The sequence below is a fragment of the Plectropomus leopardus genome, chromosome 13 (assembly GCF_026936395.1).
Source record: "Plectropomus leopardus strain MGB_pleo_1.0 chromosome 13, ASM2693639v1, whole genome shotgun sequence".
In the NCBI taxonomy this organism is placed as follows: domain Eukaryota; kingdom Metazoa; phylum Chordata; class Actinopteri; order Perciformes; family Serranidae; genus Plectropomus; species Plectropomus leopardus.
The window spans coordinates 5551541-5575753 of NC_142188.1; the positions used below are offsets into that span (position 1 = coordinate 5551541).

At 38.8% G+C, this 24213-nt stretch overlaps 1 protein-coding gene across 1 annotated transcript; it reads right to left on the bottom strand.

Annotated features, from left to right (window-relative positions):
• Positions 1 to 247: 247 nt before the first annotated feature.
• On the bottom strand, positions 248 to 14652 carry kif11 (kinesin family member 11). Its single transcript, XM_042502006.2, has 27 exons — positions 14471 to 14652; positions 14174 to 14284; positions 12763 to 12892; positions 12118 to 12215; positions 11172 to 11250; positions 10886 to 11071; positions 10513 to 10637; positions 10301 to 10391; positions 9989 to 10134; positions 8641 to 8737; positions 8422 to 8517; positions 8210 to 8298; positions 7966 to 8053; positions 7126 to 7199; positions 6460 to 6574; positions 6187 to 6258; positions 4839 to 4974; positions 4347 to 4519; positions 4046 to 4171; positions 3702 to 3857; positions 3400 to 3539; positions 3149 to 3309; positions 2948 to 3066; positions 2181 to 2403; positions 1567 to 1736; positions 682 to 792; positions 248 to 538 (listed from the first exon to the last, which is right to left on the bottom strand). The coding sequence occupies exons 2-27, from the start codon at positions 14248 to 14250 to the stop codon at positions 428 to 430; spliced, it is 3189 nt and encodes a 1062-aa protein (XP_042357940.1). The 5' UTR covers positions 14251 to 14284; positions 14471 to 14652; the 3' UTR covers positions 248 to 427.
• Positions 14653 to 24213: the final 9561 nt, after the last annotated feature.

Consider the following 24213-nt stretch of genomic DNA (forward strand, 5'->3'; position numbering starts at 1 on the left):
GTCCAAATCAAAAGTGCCGTTTCTGAAAAATCCTCCACAGTTTCACTTTGTAGTCGGAAAAAAACAGAAATATTTCACTGGACCTTTTATAGAAGTGTTATTGGGACACACACTCTTCACACACTCTTTAAAGAAATATTTCAGCAACTCTTCAGTTCCTCATTTGGGACGAACGTAATGAATCATGCTTCATTTAAAAAAAAAAAACAAAATGCTTTGTCTACTGGAATTAAAACTTCACAAAAAGTATAAAACAAGTATAAATCTCTTTAATTTTACAAGCAACTTGAAAACTTCGAGACCATTATGCTGCTTAAACAACTGATACTTCATTACACAATATCCACATTAAGACAACAAAAAAGATTTAAAAAACAAAGAGTAGGACAGTAATAATTTTGTTTCAGAATAATATATTAAAACAGTTTTAGTTCTGACAGCGGAGTGGGAGTCTGGATTTCTGAGGTGTTGAGGCTTCGTTTTCTGTTGCTTTCGGCCTGGCGGGGATCTTTGTCTCCTTCTTGCCGCCTTTCTTTTGCTGCAAAATTATAAAAATACATAATCATCATTACCAATACAGTACAGTGTGAAAGTTGTGTGAGTATTACTGTGGAAGCCCAGTATTCAATGTTAAAATGATGACACCTCCCGATGACATTCTTTTCAAGTTTTTTTGCTCACCTTGAAGAAGGGGACGCGTTTGCTCTCGTTGAAGACGAGGTTCTCGTCGTTGAAGGACGGCTCTGTGGCCAAGCTCTCATTACAAGTGCTCAGCTCGTCCTCTATGGAGTCCTAGCCAATACAGAGAAACGAGGACGGTGAAAATTCAGCAAAAAATCTAAAAATTTCAAGCCTTAATTTACAGCTTAAAGTAGGACTTTTTAATGCCACTCAGTGAGATTTAAGACCAATTTAACAGTTACCAAAGCTGAAGAAATAAACATGAACTGACATCAGTTCCTTTGGGATAGGGACAAATATTTATTACAACATATAACATTATGTTTTGGTGTCATTAATGTGAGAGGCAGTCAATTATATAAATACTTTTTTTAAGTAAAACTTACCAATTATTTTGAGATTTTGTCATAAAAAATAACTACATCTGGTGTCTCATCATTTTTAAGACTTTTAAAAAAGTAATTTAATGCATTTTAATACCAACTAGACTTATGAATTTTTAAGGACCCACAGGATTTTGTGAGATCAGCCCGAAGAAATGCTGACAAATTTAAAAGGATAACACAAATCAAGTACCACAAATAAAATAATAAAAAATGATGATGTGAAGGGTAAATGAATGTAAATGATCTGAAAAACAAAGAACTAACCAACAACATGGAAGTGTAGGTGCAAAAAAAGACCAGAGAATCACGACAGATTATTAAATTAATCATTATGAAAGCATTTAAGCTGGACTCAATAAAGAATATAAAACTGTAAAATGTTAAAAACATTATTTGAACCTGAAGCGTCTCACGTCCAACAATGTGGACACAGAAACTGAGTGATGCTGCCGCTGCCTCCACCAGAATATTTATTTATTTATTCTCAAAGTGAACGTACGTGATCAACCTGGCTGAGTTTGTCTTCCTCCTCCTGCTCCTGCTCCTCCTTCTCCTCCATGGCGGCCTGCAGCTCCTCCTGCTGCCTCAGGATCTCCAGCAGCTCACTTCGCCGACGCGACTTCTGCAGCCGCCGGGGATACACAAACTCCCGACGCTGAGGGGTGGCACCTGAAGGCAACAGCAGAGCAGTTTGTGACCTTCACCCAGGGCTACTTTTTTTATGTAACATTTAATTGATTAATAATTAAATAGATTCAAATTCTATCCAAACAAAGTTTCAGGCTGCTGGTAAACAGAGAGAGAAAATACATACGAGATGGTACACAAAATTTTGTGACAAAAAGTCAGTAACTTCATCAGCTTCAGAAGATAAATGCCGTTATGTTACATTACGTAGGTTAGCCATGACTTTTTTTTTTTGTTGTTGCTAATTTCATGACTTTTCCAGGCCTGGAAAATCTGATTTAGAAATTCCATGACTTTTCGATGCTTTCCATAACTGAGAAGCCTATGGACCAGTTCAAGGGCTCAAAATCACAAATCTCAATACATTCTCTCTAAAACAGCACAATTTAGATTTTTAATTTTAATCATGAATTAAAAATAATGTACCTGTGGGAACATCCTGCTGCAGCTCTTCCTGCAGGAAGCCGTGAACCAGCTGTTGGCTTGTCTCCACGTGGTCCCGTAGCTCGGCTTGCTGTTGGTCCAGGACAGTCCGGTCCTGGGAGGTCTGGTTCTGCACGGCCACCAGAGCCCGCTTCACGTCCTCCTGCAGACCGGAGAGCTCCTCTTTGGCTGTTCGGAGCTGTTCACTGCAGCGCAACTCCACACTCTGGAAAAGGATGCAGGATTAGAGTACAGGCAAGTTTCGCCTCTCAGGTGTTTGTAGTAATGAAGTGAAACGACAGGGTTCAAACACATCTGCATGACTTTGAGGCAGATCAAGACCATACATTCTCTGAGAAAACTTTTACATTGAAAACTTTCAAAGAAAATAAAATTTGGCTTTTTTTTCTTCTTTATAGCGATTTTTTGGTGTTTAATTTTTTGATTGATTGATTTTAAAATGTTGCCTTTTTTTCACTTATCTCAGTCAGATATGTAAAAACAGAAATGATCGTTGGATTTTCACATTTCTGACACATCGTGTTATTTATACAGGTTTGTGAAACAAATTTCAATGACTTTTCCAAAACATTTAATTTTCCAAAACTTTTCTGCGCCCAAAAATTGCTATTAGGAAGTGGAATGACTTTTCCAGGTTTTTCATGACCGTATGAACCCTGATATGCATGTGAAGACAAACTCCCTGAGAAAACGTCCACAATTTTAATAAACAAAAATAAAAACATGCAGAGGTCAGAGGTCATTTTTACCTGATGGAGCGTCTGAGCTTCACTGGAAATCTTCCCCGTCAGGGAGAGGTGTTCCTGGGCTTGACTCTCTGCGTGCTCCCTGACTCTGGAGCTCCACTGGACGTCACGTTCGATCAAACCTGCATTCACCAATCGACAGAATCAGCAATAACGCACGCTGATCGTACTTCAAATACCAGATTTAAATGTTGCGTTACGTACCGGACACAGAGCTGTGAAGGTGCGAGCAGCAGCCCGTCATCTCCTCCAGGGCCTGCTGGCTCTCGTCAGCAGTCAGACGCAGAGAGGAGGCGAGAGAGGAGGAGGTGGAGGAGAGGAGGTCTGCCTGGGCCGAGGCCTGATGCTCAACTGAAGTGCAGCCGCTGCACGCAGGGAGACACAAAATGTTAACAATGTGAAAGGAACAAATATTGACACAATTTTAGTGGCTTTTGCTGGCGTGTGTCGCTCACCTGGTGATGTTCTCCTGCAGAGTCTGTAGAGGTTTCTGCAGAGCTTTGGAGGCTGAGCGCAGGTCGGTGAAGTCCCTCTGAGCCTCCATGGAGAGCAGGTTGAGCTGGTCCTGCAGACACTGGATGGTCTGCTTCATACCCTGACAGCAGGAGGCACCACAATGATGTTAGATATGTTTTACATTTACAAAAATATCTGCGACTGTTGTAACTAACTAGCCTTTTATAAAGTTAGGAGGTGACAATAGTTATAGACGTGGAAATGTGACAATGTGCATGTGGCGTGAGATTCAAGTTTGTACCGTCTGGTGTCTGTCCTGTGCTTGTCTGATCTCGTCCTCCAGCTTGTCATGTTCGGCCTGCAGGGAGCTTAGACTCTGCACGGCCTCCTCCCGCAGCCCGGCCAGCTCCCGAACCAAACCACCGAAGAACGCGCCCGCCTCCTTCATCGCCTCCACCTGAGAGGGAGGAAACAAGACAATGATGGGGAGGCTTGGCACAGATTGTAGGACAGCAGGCAACAAGATGTAAGTATATTTACGAACGACTTTAATCGCACAATACACTGTTTTCCCAAATGAAGACATAATAAAATAGTGTATCAATATTATTTTAGGTGATTATTTTCTCTCAGATATGGACTCACCTTGTCGGCCAGCGCTCGCTGCGTCTCCACGGTAGCTCTCAGAGTGTCGTTGAGCTCCTTAACAGCTGACAGACCCATCAGAGTCCGAATCACCAGCACCTCCTCCATGTCCTGTCGGTGCTCCTCCTACACACACAAACAAACAAAAACAAAACTAAAGAAAGCAAAACTAAACACTTAAGCACTTTTTTATTCCTTCAATGGTCTGAGGAAAATGGACCTTTAATTTCATAAGTATAATGGCCAAATTAAAAATTAAACAGCAGCTTCAAAGCAAAAACATCATCGTCCTCGTCCTCACCAGCAGCTGCAGCAGGCTCTCCCTGTCCTTTTGACACAGCGCCTCCTGCTGCTTCACTCTGTCCTGACAGCGAGCCACACCCTCCGACACCAGCTGCCCGACTCCGCCCACGAAGGACTCCACGGTGCTCAGAGCTCCCTTCAACGCCGCCTCGTTCATCACAAGCACACCGTCTATAGAGCGGAGACAGGTGAGACATCCTTATCAAGCCATAAATAAAATTACAAGCAAATTTGAGTTGTATTTTCTGAGAAAAATTCTGGTCCAAAATCTTACTTTTTGTCAGGATGGCAACAAAAATTTGGCCTCAACTGGCTCCCTCTTTTCAAATCAGATCTAATTAAAATTTTCTCTGGATGTTCAAGGGACCCCGAGAATTAAATCGTTGTGATTTCAGTGATCCAGATGGATAAATTAAATTAGCTCACGTCTATCTTAACTCAGTTCACATGTTGTATCTCTTTACGACAGGTTGGTTCTCTGTGCTCTCACCGATGGCCTGCGAGTAGCTGCTCAGCATGCTGTGGTGTTTGGCTCCTTGCTGCTGAACGCAGCGCTGCATGTTGCTGAACGCTCCCTCCATTCGCTCAGAAAAGCTCTGCTGGATCTGACTGTTGTGCTGCTCCACCTGCAATTCCACATCAAGCGTGTTTTCATTAGTCCTGCAAAGTTAAAGGGTGCAGGGATGGTGGTACTGATCTGTATGGCCACCTAAAGATCATATTCATGCTCTTTATACACTTTTTACTGCATTTATTTAAGCAAAAGCGCTTTAATTGCTTATAAATTCAGCTAATCGTTAGAGGACATTTGCATCATTTCTTCTTTCAAATGTTGCAAAATCTCCCTTTGCAAAGCTTATCAACAGTCATTATTTCCCGCTTCTGAAATTTAAATTTTATTTATTTTATTTATTTTTTTTAGTTTTGGACAGTTGGACGGACAAAACTTTTGAAGTGACTGTTTTCTCAGAAATTTCTGATTTCATTCTTAAATTTCTGATATTTTTTGATCCAATAAGATTAATCAGTAAATCCTAGAATAAATTGTCGACGAATTGACAAAATCATTATGTAAAATCATCCTTTGTTTCACCCGTGTTTACTTTTTCCATCACATCTGAATCTAATTGCATGAGTTAGCAGCACATAAAAATCTATAACTACTGTATTTCCATGATTAAAAGACGGTACACCACTAATTTATGGAACTGTGGAAGCCACTGCATTGTCAACAAAACAGGCCTGCAAATATTTCACCATAAAAAGCTGTGGTTGAGAAGGGATCCTGTCTAGAAAACATTAACACAGCCTCTTATTCTAAAAGGGAAACAGGAAGTGCTGAGTTGAAAATAACTTATTTTTTAAGCCTGTGAAAGAAAAGACATTAAATCTGTAGTGAAAGATGATCAAAAGATCATTTTTACTGTTTATTTTTGCTGAAACTATGTGCATCACAAAGTAAAAAGACTTTTATTCTGGGTCGGTGTGTCAGACTCCTCTGAAGGCTTTTAATAATCAACTATCAACAAAGCACATCAGATGTTCGGTTTAACATTACCCTGGGCCTCATTTGAATCTGCTTAACGCAACTTGTGGGACTCGAAATCTTTCTGATGATAAAAAGTCTTGTCAAAATCCTGCATCTGCAAAACTCTTCATGAGCTAAGAATGTTGTTTTTGGCTCAACAGCATTTTCACATTTTCCTATGGGTCTTTTGAAAAGGGTTTATTAATCTTAGGAAGTATGGGGTTAATTTCTCAACCTGTTGTGTGTTCAGTTGGTCCAAAAAATGCACAAAAAAAATATTGTGAGATATACTTATTGAAAGATGTGTGACCTTTTTCTTTCTGTCCAGCTTGTCATGCAGACCCGACACGTCACTGGTGCTGGCATCCGCCGCGCTCAGCAGCTGAGGAAGGACACACACAGGACATTACATCAGAAGAATAAGAGACATTGTTAATAGTATGGAAAGTACACAAAGAGAAAAAAGGAAGAGAGAAAGGGACATTAGAAGAAGTTAATCAAACATCACAACATTAACACATTCAAACGCAGCGTCATGGACGTTACAGCGTCATGTGTCAGCATCAGTGCAGCTTGTCTGTACCTGTCCCGCTGTGCTGTAGAGGGTTTCCTGCACCGAGGTGAGCTCCAAGCAGATGAACTCCTCCTGACTCAGCTTCTCTTTGGTTTCCTGCAGGTCTTTGCTCGTCTCCTCCAGCCTGAAATCAACACAGAAAGCACATTGTTTAAGTACAAACCTTTACTTTAAAGTCTGTGTAAAGTAAATTCAGAGATTTGTTTCAAAACACTTTGTAAATGTTGAAAACTGATTGTTGAAAACATGTTACAAAGACCCTCTGCAATATAGTACTGAATTGTGGAGTTAGACGGCTGACTGTTTTTTCAACATTTTCCTGTTTAAAGATTTTTTGGGCGGGCCTAAAACCATAGCTCGATGACGCACTGGAGCTATTCTCGACATAACCTCGCCCCTGACAATGTAGCAGTATAAAAACGAGAAGCATCATTATTGTGGTTTTTTTTCATGATTTTGAGACCTTCTTTCTTTCTTCATTTTTTGGGTCATTCAAATATGGTCAGATGTTTAAAAACACATCTTTTGTGATGTGACAAACTTGGAACACATTTTAATGATCACTTTACCTGGACTTTAATAAATAATAAGTCTACGTTCTATCTTTACTCTGGTTTATTCTCCTGCAGTCTCGTTTCAAATTTCAAAGGATTTATAATAAAAACAATTCCTCACCTCTGCTGCTTTTCATCCAGGTCCACAGCGCACTGCTCCAGTTTGGTTTTACTGTCCATAAACAGCTCCGTCACCTGCAGAGAGGAAAGAGTCTGAATGACGGCAGCCACAGTAAACATATGATGGATATTATAAATCAGTTTCTCTGATGATTTTGGCTTTTGCAGTTTTCAGTTAAATTTGAAACACAAGCATATAATCCGTTAAGTAATCATAAGACACTATTTTGTAACTGACAGTTGACCTAGTTCAGACATTTCACAGGGCACTGCAGCTCAAGGCAAATTCATTTTAATATTTTTAATATTAAATGCCACCCAAGTTGAAATTCAAGACCAATTTTACAATAACCAGAAGAAAAAAAATAGTTTCATACTTTATGAAGCAGTGTAATGTAAAAAAATATTTATATATATTCGCAATTTCTTCAGAGGCAGTGGTAATGTCTTTCGCTTGCTTTTTTTGTCTGACAGACTTCTAGAAAATCATTTTACTGTCATATGACAAAAACAACAACAAATAGTCAAATTTCAAAAGCTGTAATAAGACAGTGTTTGACATTTTTGCATGAAAAATAACTGAAACAGCACAGATGATCAAAACAGCTGCAGTTTGGTTGTTTAATCCACTGAGGGAAAATGAATGTTGCAGCTCTCGTGTAAAATTTAATTTTAATTCGACACTGTAACCAACCTGAATGGTGCAAGCTGTCAAAGTCATAACTTTACTCCCACGCTATGTTCAAACTAACTCAAACTTGCTCCTAATACCTAGAAGTGTGCCACACCCTCTGGCCGATAAAACTGACTCCATGTTGACGTTAATCCGAAGCTCACATACCTTCTTGATTTCCTCCTCCATGGCAGCGATCCTGTCCGTGTACTCCACTGTGTGCTCCTCATGAGCACTGATCTGACTCATCATACTCCTGAAAAACACACGCACGCACGCACACACACAGGACAGTTTAGTTCATATCTGATTCATTATTTTGGTGAAGTACCAGGTGTTACATATTTAAAAATGATTCCCAGTCAAACAAATAAAAACTGTGTTATGCTCCTGTCGGTTTCATGTGACCTACTCGTAGTTCTCTGCAGAAATATAAACTCCATTTTTGTCTCGAGTGGCGGCCAGGTCGCGTTTCAGGCGCTCGATCTCTTCCGTGTATTCCTGAGCAGACAGAAACACAATATTTTCCTCAAAAGATGTTGAACTGTGTTTTTTGTCTTCACTGCTTGAACCAAAAGCATTTCAGAACAGGATGCATGTAATGTGGCCTTCAGGCTCCTCTACCTTGATGAGCGTCCTCTTGGTGAGTTTCTGGTTGACCTCGGGTTTGTTCATGATGTTCTTGGCTCTGCTGGCGTACTCCAGCGTGCTCAGAGTCTCCTGCACACAGACAGAAAATCACGTCATTACGAACACGCTCTGAGTCAGAGGAGCAAAGTGCACAGGAGCTGACGAAGCTCTAAAAGTTTAAAAGCACAAATTCACAGAGACACTAAAACATACTTCCAGGTTGCTGGAGGACGGCGACACGGTGGCGATGATGGAGGTTTTGGTTCGTCCTCCCAGAGAGTCCTGCAGGATTCTGGTCAGCTTAGACTCTCTGTAGGAAGAGATCACATTATTTAACAGGTCATTAGAGTCTTTTATTTATCAATCATTAATTCAGAATCAGTGTCATTGCATAGTTTGTACACCACAGAGCTTTTACTTTCCTGCTTGATACACATTATTAGGTAAAAACAGCTAAACTAATGCGGCAGGTCTGCAAAAAATTGTCTTTGTGTGAAGTTTACGTGAAACCATTCCAGAAAGGCACAGGTTTAACTTTTGGGTCTTTTTGGAGGATGTGATGATGTTATGCTGACTGATGTTTCTATTAATGTATCCACCCAATTTATGTCAATGAGGGCCAGTAATTTTACAGAGAGACCTCAAAATTAGATTTTTAGTACAGATCTACAACAGTTCTCTTGTTACATATTTGACAGAGAAAAGCTACTGAGAGTACAAGGAAGCTAGAGAAACAACATCCAATGCAGAAAAGATATTTTACATCAGTTATATTTTATCCCTAAAATTTTAACCTTTGCACTATTTTATGTCTTAGATGCTCATTACAATTTTTAAAATAAAATGAAAAAATGAATTAAGAACAGTATTACGATTTTTTGCGTGGCCATGTTGTATCGATAAACAGACAGACCTCTCAATATCTTTTTATTATGTAAATAATTAACATTGCAAGTACAGATTAAAATTTTGGGAGAATACTAAAATAATAAAATCAACTGCTTTTTCAGTCCACTAGATACATGATGCTGCAATAAAACTGCCTGAACTGAAAGCTTTATGTTACTAGAAGAAAACAGATGTTTTTCTTTTATTGGCAATTGACAAAACGTAATAAATCGCAATATATGTTAATGCAATACATTTGAAATCGCAATAATATTGCATCGTGACAACATTGTATCAGGGGCCTCTGGGGATTCCCAACTCTTGTATACATATTGTATGTGCGAGTCAGAGATTCATTCATGATTTTCATTGCAACTGTAACTGTTGTGCATATGAGAAAAAAGAAGGATTATGTGTGGGAATACTTCTTTGCAAAGAGAAGAAACCGCAAATTGTTATTTTCAAACTTTGCATTTTGTATAGATTTGAAAAAATAGATAACACTATTAATTTGCAAGCTTTAGAGGTGCAAAGACAATTCCTGAAACACACACAAAGCTTGTAAATAGATAGCATTGTGTATTTTATTTATATACATGCTGCAGACCTGAATAAAAACAAATCCTGTGATGTAATTTCAGAATGTGATTCCACAAATGAACGGAGACTCTACCTGTACGGGATGTGAGGCCTTTTGTCCACCAGAGCCGTGATCACTCGGCCCAGCGTCAGCAGAGACTGATTGATGTTTCCCGCCTCTCGAGCTCGCTTGTCCACCGCGCCCGAACGCCCGATGTTCTCACTGCCGGCAAGATCCACCTGGAGAGCGAGAGGAGGAACGTTTATACGTTTTCACTGCTCAGAATATTTGTAGGTGACGTCGCACAAATTCAGATATTTTAAAAACTGTTTTTTAAACTGTGTAAACAGGTAATTGGTGTTTTCTAGGTACAGACTCTTATTTAAAAGTGGAAATCATTATTACCAGATTGAGTTTTCCGATCTTCACCAGCTCCTCTCCATCCAGAGTCATCTCCTTCATGTGGATGGTGACGGAGAACACAGAGTGGGAGCGACTACACAAAAACACAACAGGGAAACAAATCAGCCAAAGTGGTACATATTGGTTGTAGCTGGTTGCACAGAAATCATCCAGAAGTGTGTGATACAGTTCAGCCTGAGTGGGTCAGTGCGTACCTGGAGTAGGCGTTCATGAGCGTGGACGCCGTCCTCCTCTTGGCTGATCCTCTCTCCAGAATCTGATAAACTTCATCTTTGTTATGAACTGTCACCTCCTCCAGACCCTTCACCACCACGCCACGCTGAAACACCCCACACGGCCGTCAGAGCAGAACTCAAAGACAGAAAAATGTCAAAACATCTTCCCATCTATTCTACATCGTTTTAATTGCCTTTGTTCTGAGGACAAGCAAAATAAGCTTATTTAATAATAAAAATGTGCATTTACCCCAAATTTTGTCACACATTTTGTGACACTACACAAAGGCAACAAGAACAACAAACTTTTTCAACAAAACAAATCCTGGAAATATGATTTTAGACACGTTACCTTGTTCCGCGGGTCGTCAAAGAGCTGCAGCCGCTCGTTGACGTCCTCGGTGGGGCTGAGCAGGTCGAACAGCTCCTCGTTGTAGATCTCCAGCAGTGAGACTTTGACGGAGAACTCTGTGCCGTTCTCAGAGAGCTTCTCAAAGATCTGGTGCAGCGTTCTGGGGATGATGCCGGCCAGAGGGTCCTAAAATCCAAACAGTTCATCATTTTCTGATGTATACAGCTCTGCGACTTTCTGATCTGAAAACAGCAGAAGTACTAAAGATTTATGGCTCTTTCTTCACCTCCTCCCAGGTGAACTCCTCGTCTGGACTCCTCTCTCCCTCCATGGTGAACGTCTTTCCTGTTCCAGTCTGACCGTAACTGAACGACACAGCAGAGACAGGACAAGTTATTATTATTATTATTATTATTATTATTATTATTATTATTATTATTATTATTATTAGTAGTAGTAGTAGTAGTAGTAGTAGTAGTAGTAGTAGTAGTAGTAGTAGTAGTAGTAGTAGTAGTATTTCATGTCACCAGGAAAATAGAGCAATCAAACGTATTATTACAGTACAGTTGGGAACAGAAATTCATATTTTATTGATAATAATTATCACAACGCTCTAAACAGTCTTGGTCCAGGCCACACTATCTCCCTTGATTTCACTAAACATCTGCTGCTGGTTTATTGGAGGTTACAGCTAATTAACTAGCTGTGACTTGCTAAAACTCTTATTTTTACGCTTCAGACTGCTCAAATCTTGGAAAAAAAACACACCACATACCCAGTATTTGGGCTTAGACTGAAGTGCTGGAGCTGAATCATCATCAACAGTGAAAAAGAGAACATTTGCACATTAAATCTGTGCAAAAATCATGTTTAAACTTGACAGATTTGAATGTGTGGATATGCTTTTTTCACTGCTTATAACAATTCAGACTGTTGGAATTATTTTAAAATGTTTTATCTTGATTTTATGATTTATTATTTTATCTAATGATTTCATTATTTTAAGCACTTAATGTTTGTTTTAAACTGTCCTTTTATGCTTAATTGCCTGGCTGGCCAGTTTTATGTTAATTTTGTCTGTCTTCATGTGAAGCAATCTGTGCCTATAATGCCCTTTTTAAAAAGCACTTTGTCCTGCGTTTCTTGAATGAAAGGTGCTATACAAATTAAGCTTGTTATTATCAATTTACTGAAGCATTAAAAATCTGTCAGAGCAGCAGCAGAGTACTCACGCAAAAACAGTGCAGTTGTATCCCATGATGACTTCATCCAGAATGGGGCAAACAACACTTCTGTACACATCAATCTGCTTGGCAGCCGGACCAAACACCTGTGGAAAAAATGTTTTAAAAATAAAGTTAAAGAAAAGAGAAAAGAAAAAAGATTGCGTTGAATTTTCCCAACCCTTGGTTAATAGCAGGGAAAAGTCAGGGTGGGGTGCATAAAGATATGAATGTAATGTAAAAGTAAGAATGTAAATGTACATCATTAACACTAAATGCTAATGATTATGTCTGTGATATTGAACTTAATGTCCCATTATTGCACAAAGTTAAGCTTAAATTATTGATATGATGGGAATGAAAGATTCACTAAGAGCAACATCACAGTTGTTCAAAGTGGAGCTTCTGCCACAGGCTTACGGAGAGCATTTTAACCCCAACAGACAAGTTTCATTTTTCAGTTTCATTTCAGGCTGAGATGGAAAAAACAAAGCAGAGTACGCTGAAGAAAGGATCAGATTTTGAAACACATCCATGAAAATTTGGCCCAATCCACTGATCTTTAGGATCTGCATTGAACTACATAAAGAAAAAAAAAAAAACACCACTCTGTGTCATACTGTCAAGACAAAACGTACATCTGCGTCCACTCACCATGTCAAACGTGTAGGTCTTTCTTGACGCCTTGTCGTTTATCCCTCCTGTCTTCACGAGCACCTCCTTCCTGTTTGGATCACATTCCAGGACCCCGTGGGACGTCTTGCGCTCCGTTGTGTTAAAAGGCCTGAAAACACGACGCAGCAGAGACACACGTGACTCCTCTGAATAACATCAAAAATATAAAAGGGGCTATGTGATGTTGTCAGTTGGCTTGTATAGATATTTATTTAACAGCTACAAACAAACAACATGTACATTTTGTACAAAGTCTTGGACCAATAAGCAATAAAGACGATGCATCACAATATCCTCTCTTCACAAACATTAAAACATCCTGGAAATGGACTGAAAATAAAATGTGTAATATTCAGAGGCAAGAGAGTGTCGTTCTTTTACTTCAGACTAGTAACTGCTCTCTGACGGTTCAATTCTTTACCATTTTATAGCTGCTAACTATCAGAAACAGCAACAACAGGAGAGCACAGCCCTCTCTTATGTAACGTCAGCGTCTCAGTCTCAGACTGGAGCTGGAGTAAAGCCTTAATCCTTTCCTTTAAGAGTGGATTTTACTCTGTAGTTGAGTAACATGGAGTAAACTAGAGTAAACATACTAGTTGTTTGTTCATACTAACTGTCTCTAAATATGAACAACTTCTGGACACAGTCTGGAAGCAACTAATTATTCATCTTATACTAGGGATGATAACAATAAACAGGTCGATTAATCAGTCATTAGGAGTTTAATTGAACATGTGAAATTAAAACTTTACTTGAAAGGCTATGAAATGCTGTCAGAGTATATGCAATATGTTACTGTGAGCTTTGACTGAGGAAAACATTTAGTATTTGTTTCAAATATGCAAAGTTTTTATGGTTGTTTTTTTTCCAAAAATCAAACAATCGATTGTTAATTTTACCAATTAATCGATTAAGGAAAGTGCTTACAATTTGCAACTCCAAGTTATACATCAATTGTGCAATTCTAAAGTCCACCAAATCTATAAACTTGAGAGTGTGTGCATTTATAACTAATGTGTGTGTGTTGCTTTTAAATCATCAAATCTGTTGCAATTTAATTTTCTGCAAAATAAAAAAAAAAAAAAAAATCAGCTTAAGTTCATTGTTACAGCTGTAACTCACGGTTTGAGTGCAAACATCTTGTCAAGTAACTTCAGCTGTAGAACTGCGGACTAAAAATGACAATATTTCTTTCTGAGATGTAATGTACTAACGTTATAGAAGTATTAAAAACGCATGAGAAGAAAATACTTAGAGGTACAAGTACCTCAAGTTTGTACCAAAACAGCGTCAAGTTACAGCCCCTTTAACTTCCTGTTAACACAACGTTGACCACCGACACCCGCAGAGAAAAACACAAATAAAAGTAGCTTTTTTTGGTTCATACCTGCATCTGACAACGACCTGGATGTTTCTCCCCTTTTCTTCCCGTTTCAACCCGCTCAGGTTGTGTGAAGAAGCCATGGCTGCAGAGAGAAGCTCTTCTCCGCAAATGAGTCTAAAAATAACGTTACACACTTTACATTAACACATAAACAAAGCAAAAACCGCAACACAACATTATCTAAAAACGCAAACAGTGCTCGTTTAACATTTAAAGACATGGGAGAAAAGCTATACGCTAACAAGTGAGAGTTAGCATGTTAAATAGCGCTAGCTTCAATTTAAATTGGCGTTAACTCACCGAATCACGTTATATCCTCCTCTTCGTTAACTAAATTATCCGCTTACCGTTTCCACCGATTAAATAATTTGTAAATTATATGTTTAGCGTCTTCTGCCTCCTCTGACTACACAGTCTCGGTCCACAGAAAGCCTCTCTGGCGCACTAAAACCTTCGGCACAGATTATTTCAAACGGTACTTTTAAATTTCGCTGAACCAATAAAAACAGAGTAACGGCCAAACAAACGACGCCATTGGCAGATGGCTCCGGCGCGGAGCATCACGGGAGGTCAGTGAAGTTTAAAATAGCAGAATGTTTCCACGTGGTGGCGACATTGTTTTGAAAAGTGTACATTTACGTGTATTTCTACAGTGTCGTTTTACTACGTTTACTTGGCCCTGCAGTGACATTACCCTCAGGTAAGGCAACATCTTTTATCCCCCTCCCCAAACATTTTATTTTAATTCCTACATCTGATAAATATGTCTAAACAATCAAGTTAAGGACAGTTGTGGATATAAAGCACCATTTTTCATGAAGACAAGTGAAGTGGCTACATGATCTGAGTGGACAAATGTCACTCTTTTGCATGTTTAATAAATATAACTTGAAAATAAAATATATGAGCCCCTGGAAAGACATAATAGATGGGTTTCTGAGATAATTAAAGTAGCCTACATTTATAGAGTTAAAGGGTTTTCTCTTTGTTGCATCAAAGCAATATTGTGCGCAATGAAGGACTTGTAATGCAGTTTAAAATGAACGTCCAGGTCAATGTTTTACTTTTCTAAATATATATGCACTGAAATTCACAAGTAAGGGGACATTCTTTGGGTGAAGGATACCTGAACTGAATCATACCCTCTGACTGAGGAATAATCACTCCAGAATCAGGTTTGAGAGGCAGAAAAATTGCTTACTAGTGTTCACCTAATTAATTACTCCGGAAAAATCGATATAACACAGTTAAAGACTCATTTTGAAGCAGCATCACAACAAAATATAGGGAGGATGTAGGAAAAAAAGTGCAATTGTACAAATATATAATGCATTGCAAAGGACTTTGTCTTTGAAGGGGACGATTTATCATGTGCCTATAAATTTATAGAGCGAAATGAAGGCCAAACTCAGAGGGCAGAGGATGTGCCCGACTACCACATGAAGAAACTTGCTGTAATTTCAGCTTCTTGCACAAAGTGCAACAAAAAATAAGACTAGAACAGTGCTGGTGGCACATTACAAATGCTCTGATCAAATACTGGGCTTATAACCACAAACTGTATATAAATAAATAAACAATTAATGATAAATAAATTATTTATGTACAGTCTGTGCTTACAACCTACAAAAAAGGGCTTGTTTCTAATGTAGTCCATTCAACTACCTATATAAATGAGCCTCGATTCTCCTTAAAGTAGGATGAAATAATGTTTTTATTTTGTATAAAAAGAGCTATAATGTGTGCAGTTGTTCGGTAAATGATCTGAGTACTTGTTCATTATAATATTTAAGATAATCAACTTTACCTGCACGAGACATCCATCATGATGTTAAGTTAAAGTTCAGAAGTATTAGCATCAAAATAAAATGCCAAAAATAAAAGTATTCCCATATTTAGAATGACACATCTTCGAATAATGTAAATCTAATTATTAATGCATAAACATGTAGCCTAAGCAGTGGTGCAGTAAATAATAATACATTATTTCAGATCGTCAGGAGAAAACCTGTTTTTGGCTTTTCATAAAGACTATGACAAGAAAGACATCTATAAACATGAAATATACGCTAATAATGATCATAACAGCAGAAAATGTATGTTAAAGTTTTGTCCTTTAGTCAGCTGTACACAAACACACACAGGTAAACAAACAAACACACACACAATGATGAATTATATATGTAAAAAAAGATACAATAATCTGATATGATATTGAATTACTTTAAAAGTAGACTATTAAGAATAATTTACAGTGGCAATCTGGCAATCACACATAGCCTACACACACTCACATCATCACAAACACACACAATCATGTTTATGAATATTATGAGAGTTATTGCATTCATGTTTGATTGAATGTCAAATTGGAAAATAAAAATACTTTGGTATGACTCTCAACATTTATACATTGACTGAATTTTCTTTAAAATTAGAATTGATTTTCCATTTGGTATTTGCAAATCTAAACACACAAAGGAACCAGAATTTTAGAGATAAATGCATGAAAAGACACATTTCATTAAATCCTCCTCCTTCTTCATAAAATAAAAACATGGTTAAAAAAGCTGCATGTTACAATGAACAGTGATCAATATCAACAAATAAATCAAAAATATGACATCAATATTATAAATCTGTTTCAGGTCTATGAAGTGACCACTGGCGAGCAGCAATCCATCTGCTGAGGACCGTCCGCCCACACAGCCCCCTGAGGAGGACGAGGGGGTTGCCCTTTTTGCTCTGGCAACCCCTTTAACACACACACACACACACACACACACACATTTATGCACTATATATAAATAATGTATGGATTCAAAAACAGATGAAATGAAAACAAAAAATGCTCTTGAAACGTAATATTTTCATCATGTTTTCCTCCACATGGTTGAAAAATTAGCTCCAATGGCTGTAAATCTGTTGAAAATTAGCCAGCTGGATAACACTGGCACATTTACAGAAATGCTGATTAATACGTGTTGTCCTTATAAATAAAATAAATAAAGGGAAAAAAAGGAAATTAAAATCTCCATCAACCAATGAATACATAATCACACTATAGCATTGGATGGAAACATGCATGAATTAGCATTTTCTTTTTCTTTTTTTTTTAAGATTTTGTGGAAATTCAGTTTAAATTTGTGCTAAAGTTGTAAGGAAACTTGACTTTTAAAATGTACAGTTTCAGCCAAAAGTTATTCAGTGTCTTGCTAAATTGACTGAGCTATCATATTGAAATTATACGTATGAGCTGCAGGAGCTCAGAAATCACTGTAACTGTGAGTGCAGACACAAAAGTTGTATATTCCTCAAACTAAGAACTACAAATACTTACATGTAAAAGTAGATGAAACAGCATCTAGCTTCAGTATCATAAAGTGTGTTTGAGTAGGTGCATATTCTGGGCCCCAGCGGTCTCTGTGGGGCCCCATAGCAGTTAGCAGCTAACTCAAAGACGAAGAACAGCGTCTGTAAATGTCCACAAATAAGGTCCGGAGCTCCTCACCTTCTGAGCAGAGGACGAGATCAACCACCACATAACAGGGACGGTAAATGTTACGTCATGTCATGTTATGTCATTGTTAGTGTTAATAAAGTGCTGCTGGTGTGTATGTTATATGTCACACTAGAGGCAGACACTGTTGTGTTAAACGTAAAACCCGTCACGCCTCTTTTGCTTTCATGGTGCCGGCATGCTATTTAACACCACACACTGAAGTGACATCATGTCACCGTTGTTTGGTTTTGTGTAAAAATGCAAAGTCAGCTTAAAAAGACAACTTCGTAGCATCCCTATTGTGCAATCTTGAAAAACAAAGGTCTACTCTCTCGACATACGCTGCATTTAAAGATGAGTATTGTAAAGGCGGACTAAACCATTTAGTGTTATGAAAGGGTGAGAGCAGCCTCGGAGAGCTTCCACTATTTTTTATACAAAGTTCAGTGTTTCAGCCAATTTATTCAGCCAGATTTAATTTAGTTACGACACTAATTATCCTACTTAGAATCAAAAAATCAAACAAAGCGTAACTTTTTATTTCAGGCATTTTAAGGGTCTTCCTCCCGCTGGTGCCCACATTTCCCTCCACTTTGACGCCTGTTCTACCCAACAGTTTATAAATGAGTTAAAATGAGCACAACCTTAAAGATCTACAACACTAAAACATTAATGCAGCAGTAAAATTGATCCAAAAATATCAGAAAGAATAGGAAAACACAGACAGAGAACATTTTACTGCACAATTTGCTGATAATACATACTTTTAGTGAGATTTCAGAAGCAGAACTTTTACTTTAAAAGTGTGGTATTAGTACTTTTACTGAGGATCTGAGTGCGTCTTGCACCACTGCTTCTACCTCAACATTTTAAAGTGTTTGTGCACATCATCTTCTTCTTCTTCTTCTTCTTCTTCTTCTTCTTCTTCTTCTTCTTCTTCTTCTTCTTCTTCTTCTTCTTCATGTTCTGATTAGCGCCGGCCTGCTTGAACACGTCCGGCCTCGACTTCCAGCCAAAGAAACATCTCTCTGTTACAATCTGCTGTCCAGCAAAAAATCCACTTCATTACCATAACAATTTTAACTGTGAGGGTGGAAGCAAAGTGAGGTTGGAACAATCGTATTGTTTCTCCCCCCTACACTCTCCCTCTCTCCCTCTTTCTCTCTCTCTCTCTGTCTTTTTGTCACTGACAGCCCACTCAGACCCCGGGTGATGATGACCCTTTCCGGGGGCGAGCCAGAAAACCAGAGCGGGTAACTATGTGGTCGGACCAACAAACGTTCATTCACCTCAAGGAACATCTCTGATCCCTCCTCATCGTGTCCCTCTCTTTCTCTTTCTTCACACATCCCTCCATCTCGCTGGGGAGCGAGGAGGAGGCCCGCTGGACGCAGGACACGGAGGATTTCTCCTCACTGCAGCTTTAAAGTGAGTTTCATACTTGTTCTTTTGTCACAAGCAGGGAGATAATGGAGGGATATCTTTTGTAATGAGTTTTACTTGGATATCTTTGCTGATTAAAGGCTTTATGAAATGAATTTATAGCAAAAATTACATCAAATGGCAACAAAAAGACAGAAAATAGAAACATGCAAGTGAGAAAAACACATCATTTCCTTTAGAGCTTGATTTCTGTTTACATTGGTCACCTTGTGTTTCCTAATGTTCAACTTTAACATCTTTTTAATGCTTTTTATGTTCACACACCATGTGTGGGAGGGTTATGTGTTAGTGTGTGACGAGATAAAAAGATCTAAACATGTCCAAATAACAGCTGAAATACCTGAAACACAGACAAAAGACAAAAAGGATTAACGTTCACAATTTCAGGCCTTTAGTTTCACAAAAGTCTGAATGCTAAATGTTTAAAAAGTGTTTTTAAAAGGGGAAATAATGCAAATATTTAGGGATAGTTGGTGCTATTGTTAAAGGGTTTCTTCTCTGATAGTCAAAAAAGTTAAAAGTATGGTGCTTTTACAGTTTTGTGTGGCTATATTGTTCTTTCCGGGTGAAATATACAAGGAGTTTGTATTGTTTCCTACTTCTGTTTGTAGCACTGAAGCTTGATGAAAACTCTTTCAACATGCACTCGTTCAGAATCTTTCATCATTTTGTGAGAGAAGCAATAACTTTTTTTATGGCAAAGTTGAGATATCTGACTTACTGTAGAGCTGAAAGATTAGTTGAATAATCAATGAGTCAAGCCTTAAATTCTTCATCTCTGATATTGCTGAATCAATTCAATTAGTCAATTTTTAAAGGAGAATTTCTGCTCTTTTTTTGTAATTTATTTATTTTCACTTTGTTTTCTTACTTTGTAAAGTGGCCTTGGATACCTTAAAAGGTGCTATATAAGTCTTATTATTATTATTATTATTACTATTATTATTATTATTACTAGTAGTAGTGGTAGTGAATGTGAGGTTTTGTTTTTCAGTGGCCCTAAACTAAATATTTGTGGGTTTTGGACCGTTGGCCTGCACTTTTTTACTACTGTTTTGCACTATATAGACAAAAAAGTCATTGATTAAACAAAAATAATCAGCTAATATTTTATGAATGCAATAATTAATCACGTCTTCTATTTTGTTGTTGGATGAAAGACTTAATTTAAGATTTGGTGGGAATTTTTGTGAATATTTCTAATGTAATGCGTTTGTTTTGAAAGGTTGGTCTGGTTGGATCTTATTTCTGAGATGAGAGCAGCAGTGTTGAACATTTGGTAAAGGCGACTTTGATTTAAAATATTTGAAAAGTAGTTCAACATGTGAAATGGTAGGAGAGGATTTAAGAACAATTTTACAGCAATATTTTACCATACTATACAGTTCTACAAAATATGTTTGTGTTTCCAAACTAATTGTTGTTCCTGCATTCGCATTGTTTGTATTTTTCCAAAATGTCTTTTTTTGGTGCCTTTTTTGTTGAATTAACACATAATTCTACTTATATTCATTTTCTGTCATCTATCAGTTGGTACAAAGGAAAACTGAAGTGCAGCTAAACTGCTTTTGTTTCATTTGTGCTTCTACAGCAGGACAATAAATATTGATTAAGTGTTTGGAAATATTCATATATTTTATTGGATGAGGCCCAAAACAGTCGCTTTTAAAATCTCAACACAACAGGACTTATTCCATCTGTGTTTCTGTGGCTTCAAAGACAATAAAAGTGATGTGAAAGCTACAGAAAGCTAATTATCGTCGTGCGATATCAGTCGACGAGCTCTGAGAGTAACCAGCGACACATTCTGGGTCCCACAGATAGTGTTGAAGCCATTCACTGCGGCCCCGCGGCCATTGATGTGCCTGTCTATTATCCGACACTCAGCAGTCAATACATTTCCCATGAATATGCAATCGCTTCTATTGGCGGCTTAGTCTGAGGGATCATCGCCAAAAACCTCCCAAACCTTCCAAACCGTGACTCATTTGCAGGTTGATCAAGAGTTTCATCCCAGGATGAGAAATTTGAGAGACACCTTCCAATTTAATATGAAGCACAGGAGCGTATCAGAATCATTAATGACGCTTGTTTCATTATCCAAACCCCCTGTGATCTGTGAACCAGCTTCTATAAACTATTCAACACCTACGGGTTTAACATAGCGTACGCTCATAAAGGATTATCAGGTACTTTCAGGCCTCAGTTATCAAACATTTGTAGTATTTCGTAACATAACTCTTGATTTTAACCTCAACATGTGCCGCAGGGAGAGCCAGGAGAAGCGTCTCCTTCCTAAATGAGTCATCCACCATTTAAAAAAACACACCTACCACCCTGACATGAAAGGCAGCAGAAAATTCAGATGATTTATGGTGTTTATTTAAAGTCTTTGTTGACAAAAAAGAAAAATCGATTCAACCTGACGAGATCCTGTCTTTCAAGGATAGGGGCTTCTTTTTCAGGAACGGGTTTGATGTATTTTCACCTTTTGCTTTTGTCAGACAAGAAAATTGCATAAAAGAAACATAAGGACGAAGCGATATAGAGTCATGTGAACAAACGGGGTCTGTGCAAGCAGCAAAGAAGAAAAAATCCATTTTGAAACATCAAGAAAACACATTTTTGGCGCTTAAAATAATTAACGGACGATGAAAAAAAAAAGAAAAGTTTGAAAAAAGTCAACCAAGGATTGTCAAGGATGGAAGAAAAGTTTCTTAAGATCTCATGCAACGTTATGTTACAAAAAAAAGCTTTTATCAAGTGCAAAAAAAGGAAATAACCTTCTGTGCAGACAGAAAGCAGCAGTCAGCATTAGATAAATAAGAAAAAACATGCAGGACATTGTGAAAGAGTTTTGGAATTAGAAGTAAAAATCTTCAGATTTCCTCATAAAAGTGACCCATTGTTTTGTTATTGCTGCAGTATTTTTGGTGTGACAAAAGTGAGGTGTCAATGTGAGGTCACAAAGGTCACATGTTTCGCTCGAGCAGCGGATGACCGCACGAAACCTTCGACGTGGATAAATACAGCCACAGAAAAGAGGCAGTTTGGCTGTTTTTGTTATTTTTCGATTGCAAAAAATGGAAAAGAAGGCGGCAGGCGGTAAGCAGACCTGAGCGTCGTTTGAGGACGAAGACAAAGATCTATATTAACAAAAACCGCAGATGACAGATGATTAATCGGCGTGGTGGGGTCTGCTGAGCCGCACGGACCCCCGGCTGACACCCCGAGCCACCAAACACAAAACCAAAAACCCCCCAGAGCCTCGACGGCCCGGAGGAGCGTGGGCGAAGGGTGGAAGCAGGGCACCGTCCCCACGGAGCAATGTGTGTGTGTGTGTGTGTGTGTGTGTGTGTGTGTGTGTGTGTGTGTGTGTGGAGAGAGGAAAAAGAAATATTTTGTGTTTGTGTGCTTTTGTTTGACAGTTTTTGACAGAGAAAGTGTGTATGTTTGTGTGTATGTTTGTGTGTATGTTTGTTACACAGACACCAAATTAAATCGTGTGTGTGGTTTTTAAGTGTGTGCATTTGGTTTCTGAGCCTGTTCATTGCTGTGTCTATGTATGTGTGTGTGTGTGTGTGTGTGTGTGTGTGTGTGTGTGTGTGTGTGCGTGCGCGCGCACGCACGCACGCGGACCGACCAAACCCCCATCTGCCACAGGGTGGGCGGCTCGCCACACAACGACAATACACACCAACATTTTTGTAACTGTGGGCGTTCAAAAGGCTCGAGGAGCTGCGGTCCTCCTGCTCGCTGTGTGCTCGTCTCTGCAGCTCAGTGATGCAGCAGAAGGCTTCGGCTTCAACAGCTCTTTAATCATCTCATCAGCAAATCAAACAGATTTAAATATGTTCTGTTTACACTCCTAACATCTAAAAGGACTCAGTCTTTTCCATTCGGACTGTCTTTTCTGTTAAACACCAAAGAAAAGCTTACGAGGTGTCTGAAATCACAAAGGTTTGTCCTCTGAGGAGCAAGTCAGACATCCTGGGTGAGAAATTTTGGCCTGGAGGGTGGTGCGAGAGGAAAGCTCATGATATGTTCAAAACAAAAACTGCAGATATGTTAAAATCTTATGTCTCACTAATAACTTGCAGATAGGTTTAGGCAAAAAAATCTGCCTGGTAATGTTTCAGTGAAGGTCATGTTCTGGCTTAAAATATCCACATTTGCACTGAAAACAGCAATGGCTCGCTTAAAAACAACCAGTTTTGTTTTGTTGGTCTCATGCAGCTTGCTAGGTTTCTAACCAGGTTACACGCCATCCACCATTCCCGCCACGCCCTGATGACAAAGTCAGCTCATACAGTATGGAGCATGTAAATCCATGATTTGCAAAAACGTACAATGCCAGCACTTTCTTCTGCGACTGAGCTGTCATCGTTGGTGCATTTTCCTCAAATATAAAAAGAAATTCTGATCTGTAGATGATAGAGGAAAGGTCCAGGGGATTCGTCTTCTGGGGATCATGAATATCTGCACACAAATTCACAAATTCCACTGATTTTCCATGACAGTGTGTTTGCAGGTGTTGGACAGTTCTCTTGCATGTTTTAGTATAAATCCTCTGGTGTTCCCAGAGGGAGCTGTGTAAAGTCTGACAAATGCCGTCAAGGTCAGTTGGGTGTGAAGACTTACAACTCTGAAAACAAAAAAAAATGGGGGGCCATTAGAAAGAAGTGAGACTGTAGCTCATTGCTCATCTCTGCTCCAGGATACATTAGCCACTACTGGCATAATACACCCACATTTTTGACCGAGCTGTAGATGGTTGGGTTGTGTTATGGGTATTTAGGCCCCAAGTTCTGCAAATTAGGAAGCATGCATGAAATTCATGCTAAACCAGAGTACTCTTAAAGCTGCCTTGTGGAATTTTTCTTACAATAAAGTTGGCACGAGCTAACACAGCAGCAGGTAACATCCAACACCGAGCTCGCAACAAAACTCACACCAACAGAACCTGGCTCAACTTAGTTAGATAATGTTGGCCATGTGATGCTAACAGTTAGCCCTGTCACTATGTGTAAGCGTATGAGCGGACTTAATCCTGCAACGGAAGTCTTATGATATGCAGATACCCCTTTCCCACCAAAAT

Bases quoted from the DNA above. Each gene is read 5' to 3' on its own strand.
- kif11 (XM_042502006.2), bottom strand. From the start codon at position 14,250: ATGGCTTCTTCACACAACCTGAGCGGGTTGAAACGGGAAGAAAAGGGG. The intron at 11,251-12,117 runs GTGAGTACTCTG...TGTGTCGTTCAG, and splicing joins TACAACTGCACTGTTTTTGC to TTACGGTCAGACTGGAACAG. The intron at 3,310-3,399 runs GTGAGCGACACA...CCCTGCGTGCAG, and splicing joins CTGCAGGAGAACATCACCAG to CGGCTGCACTTCAGTTGAGC.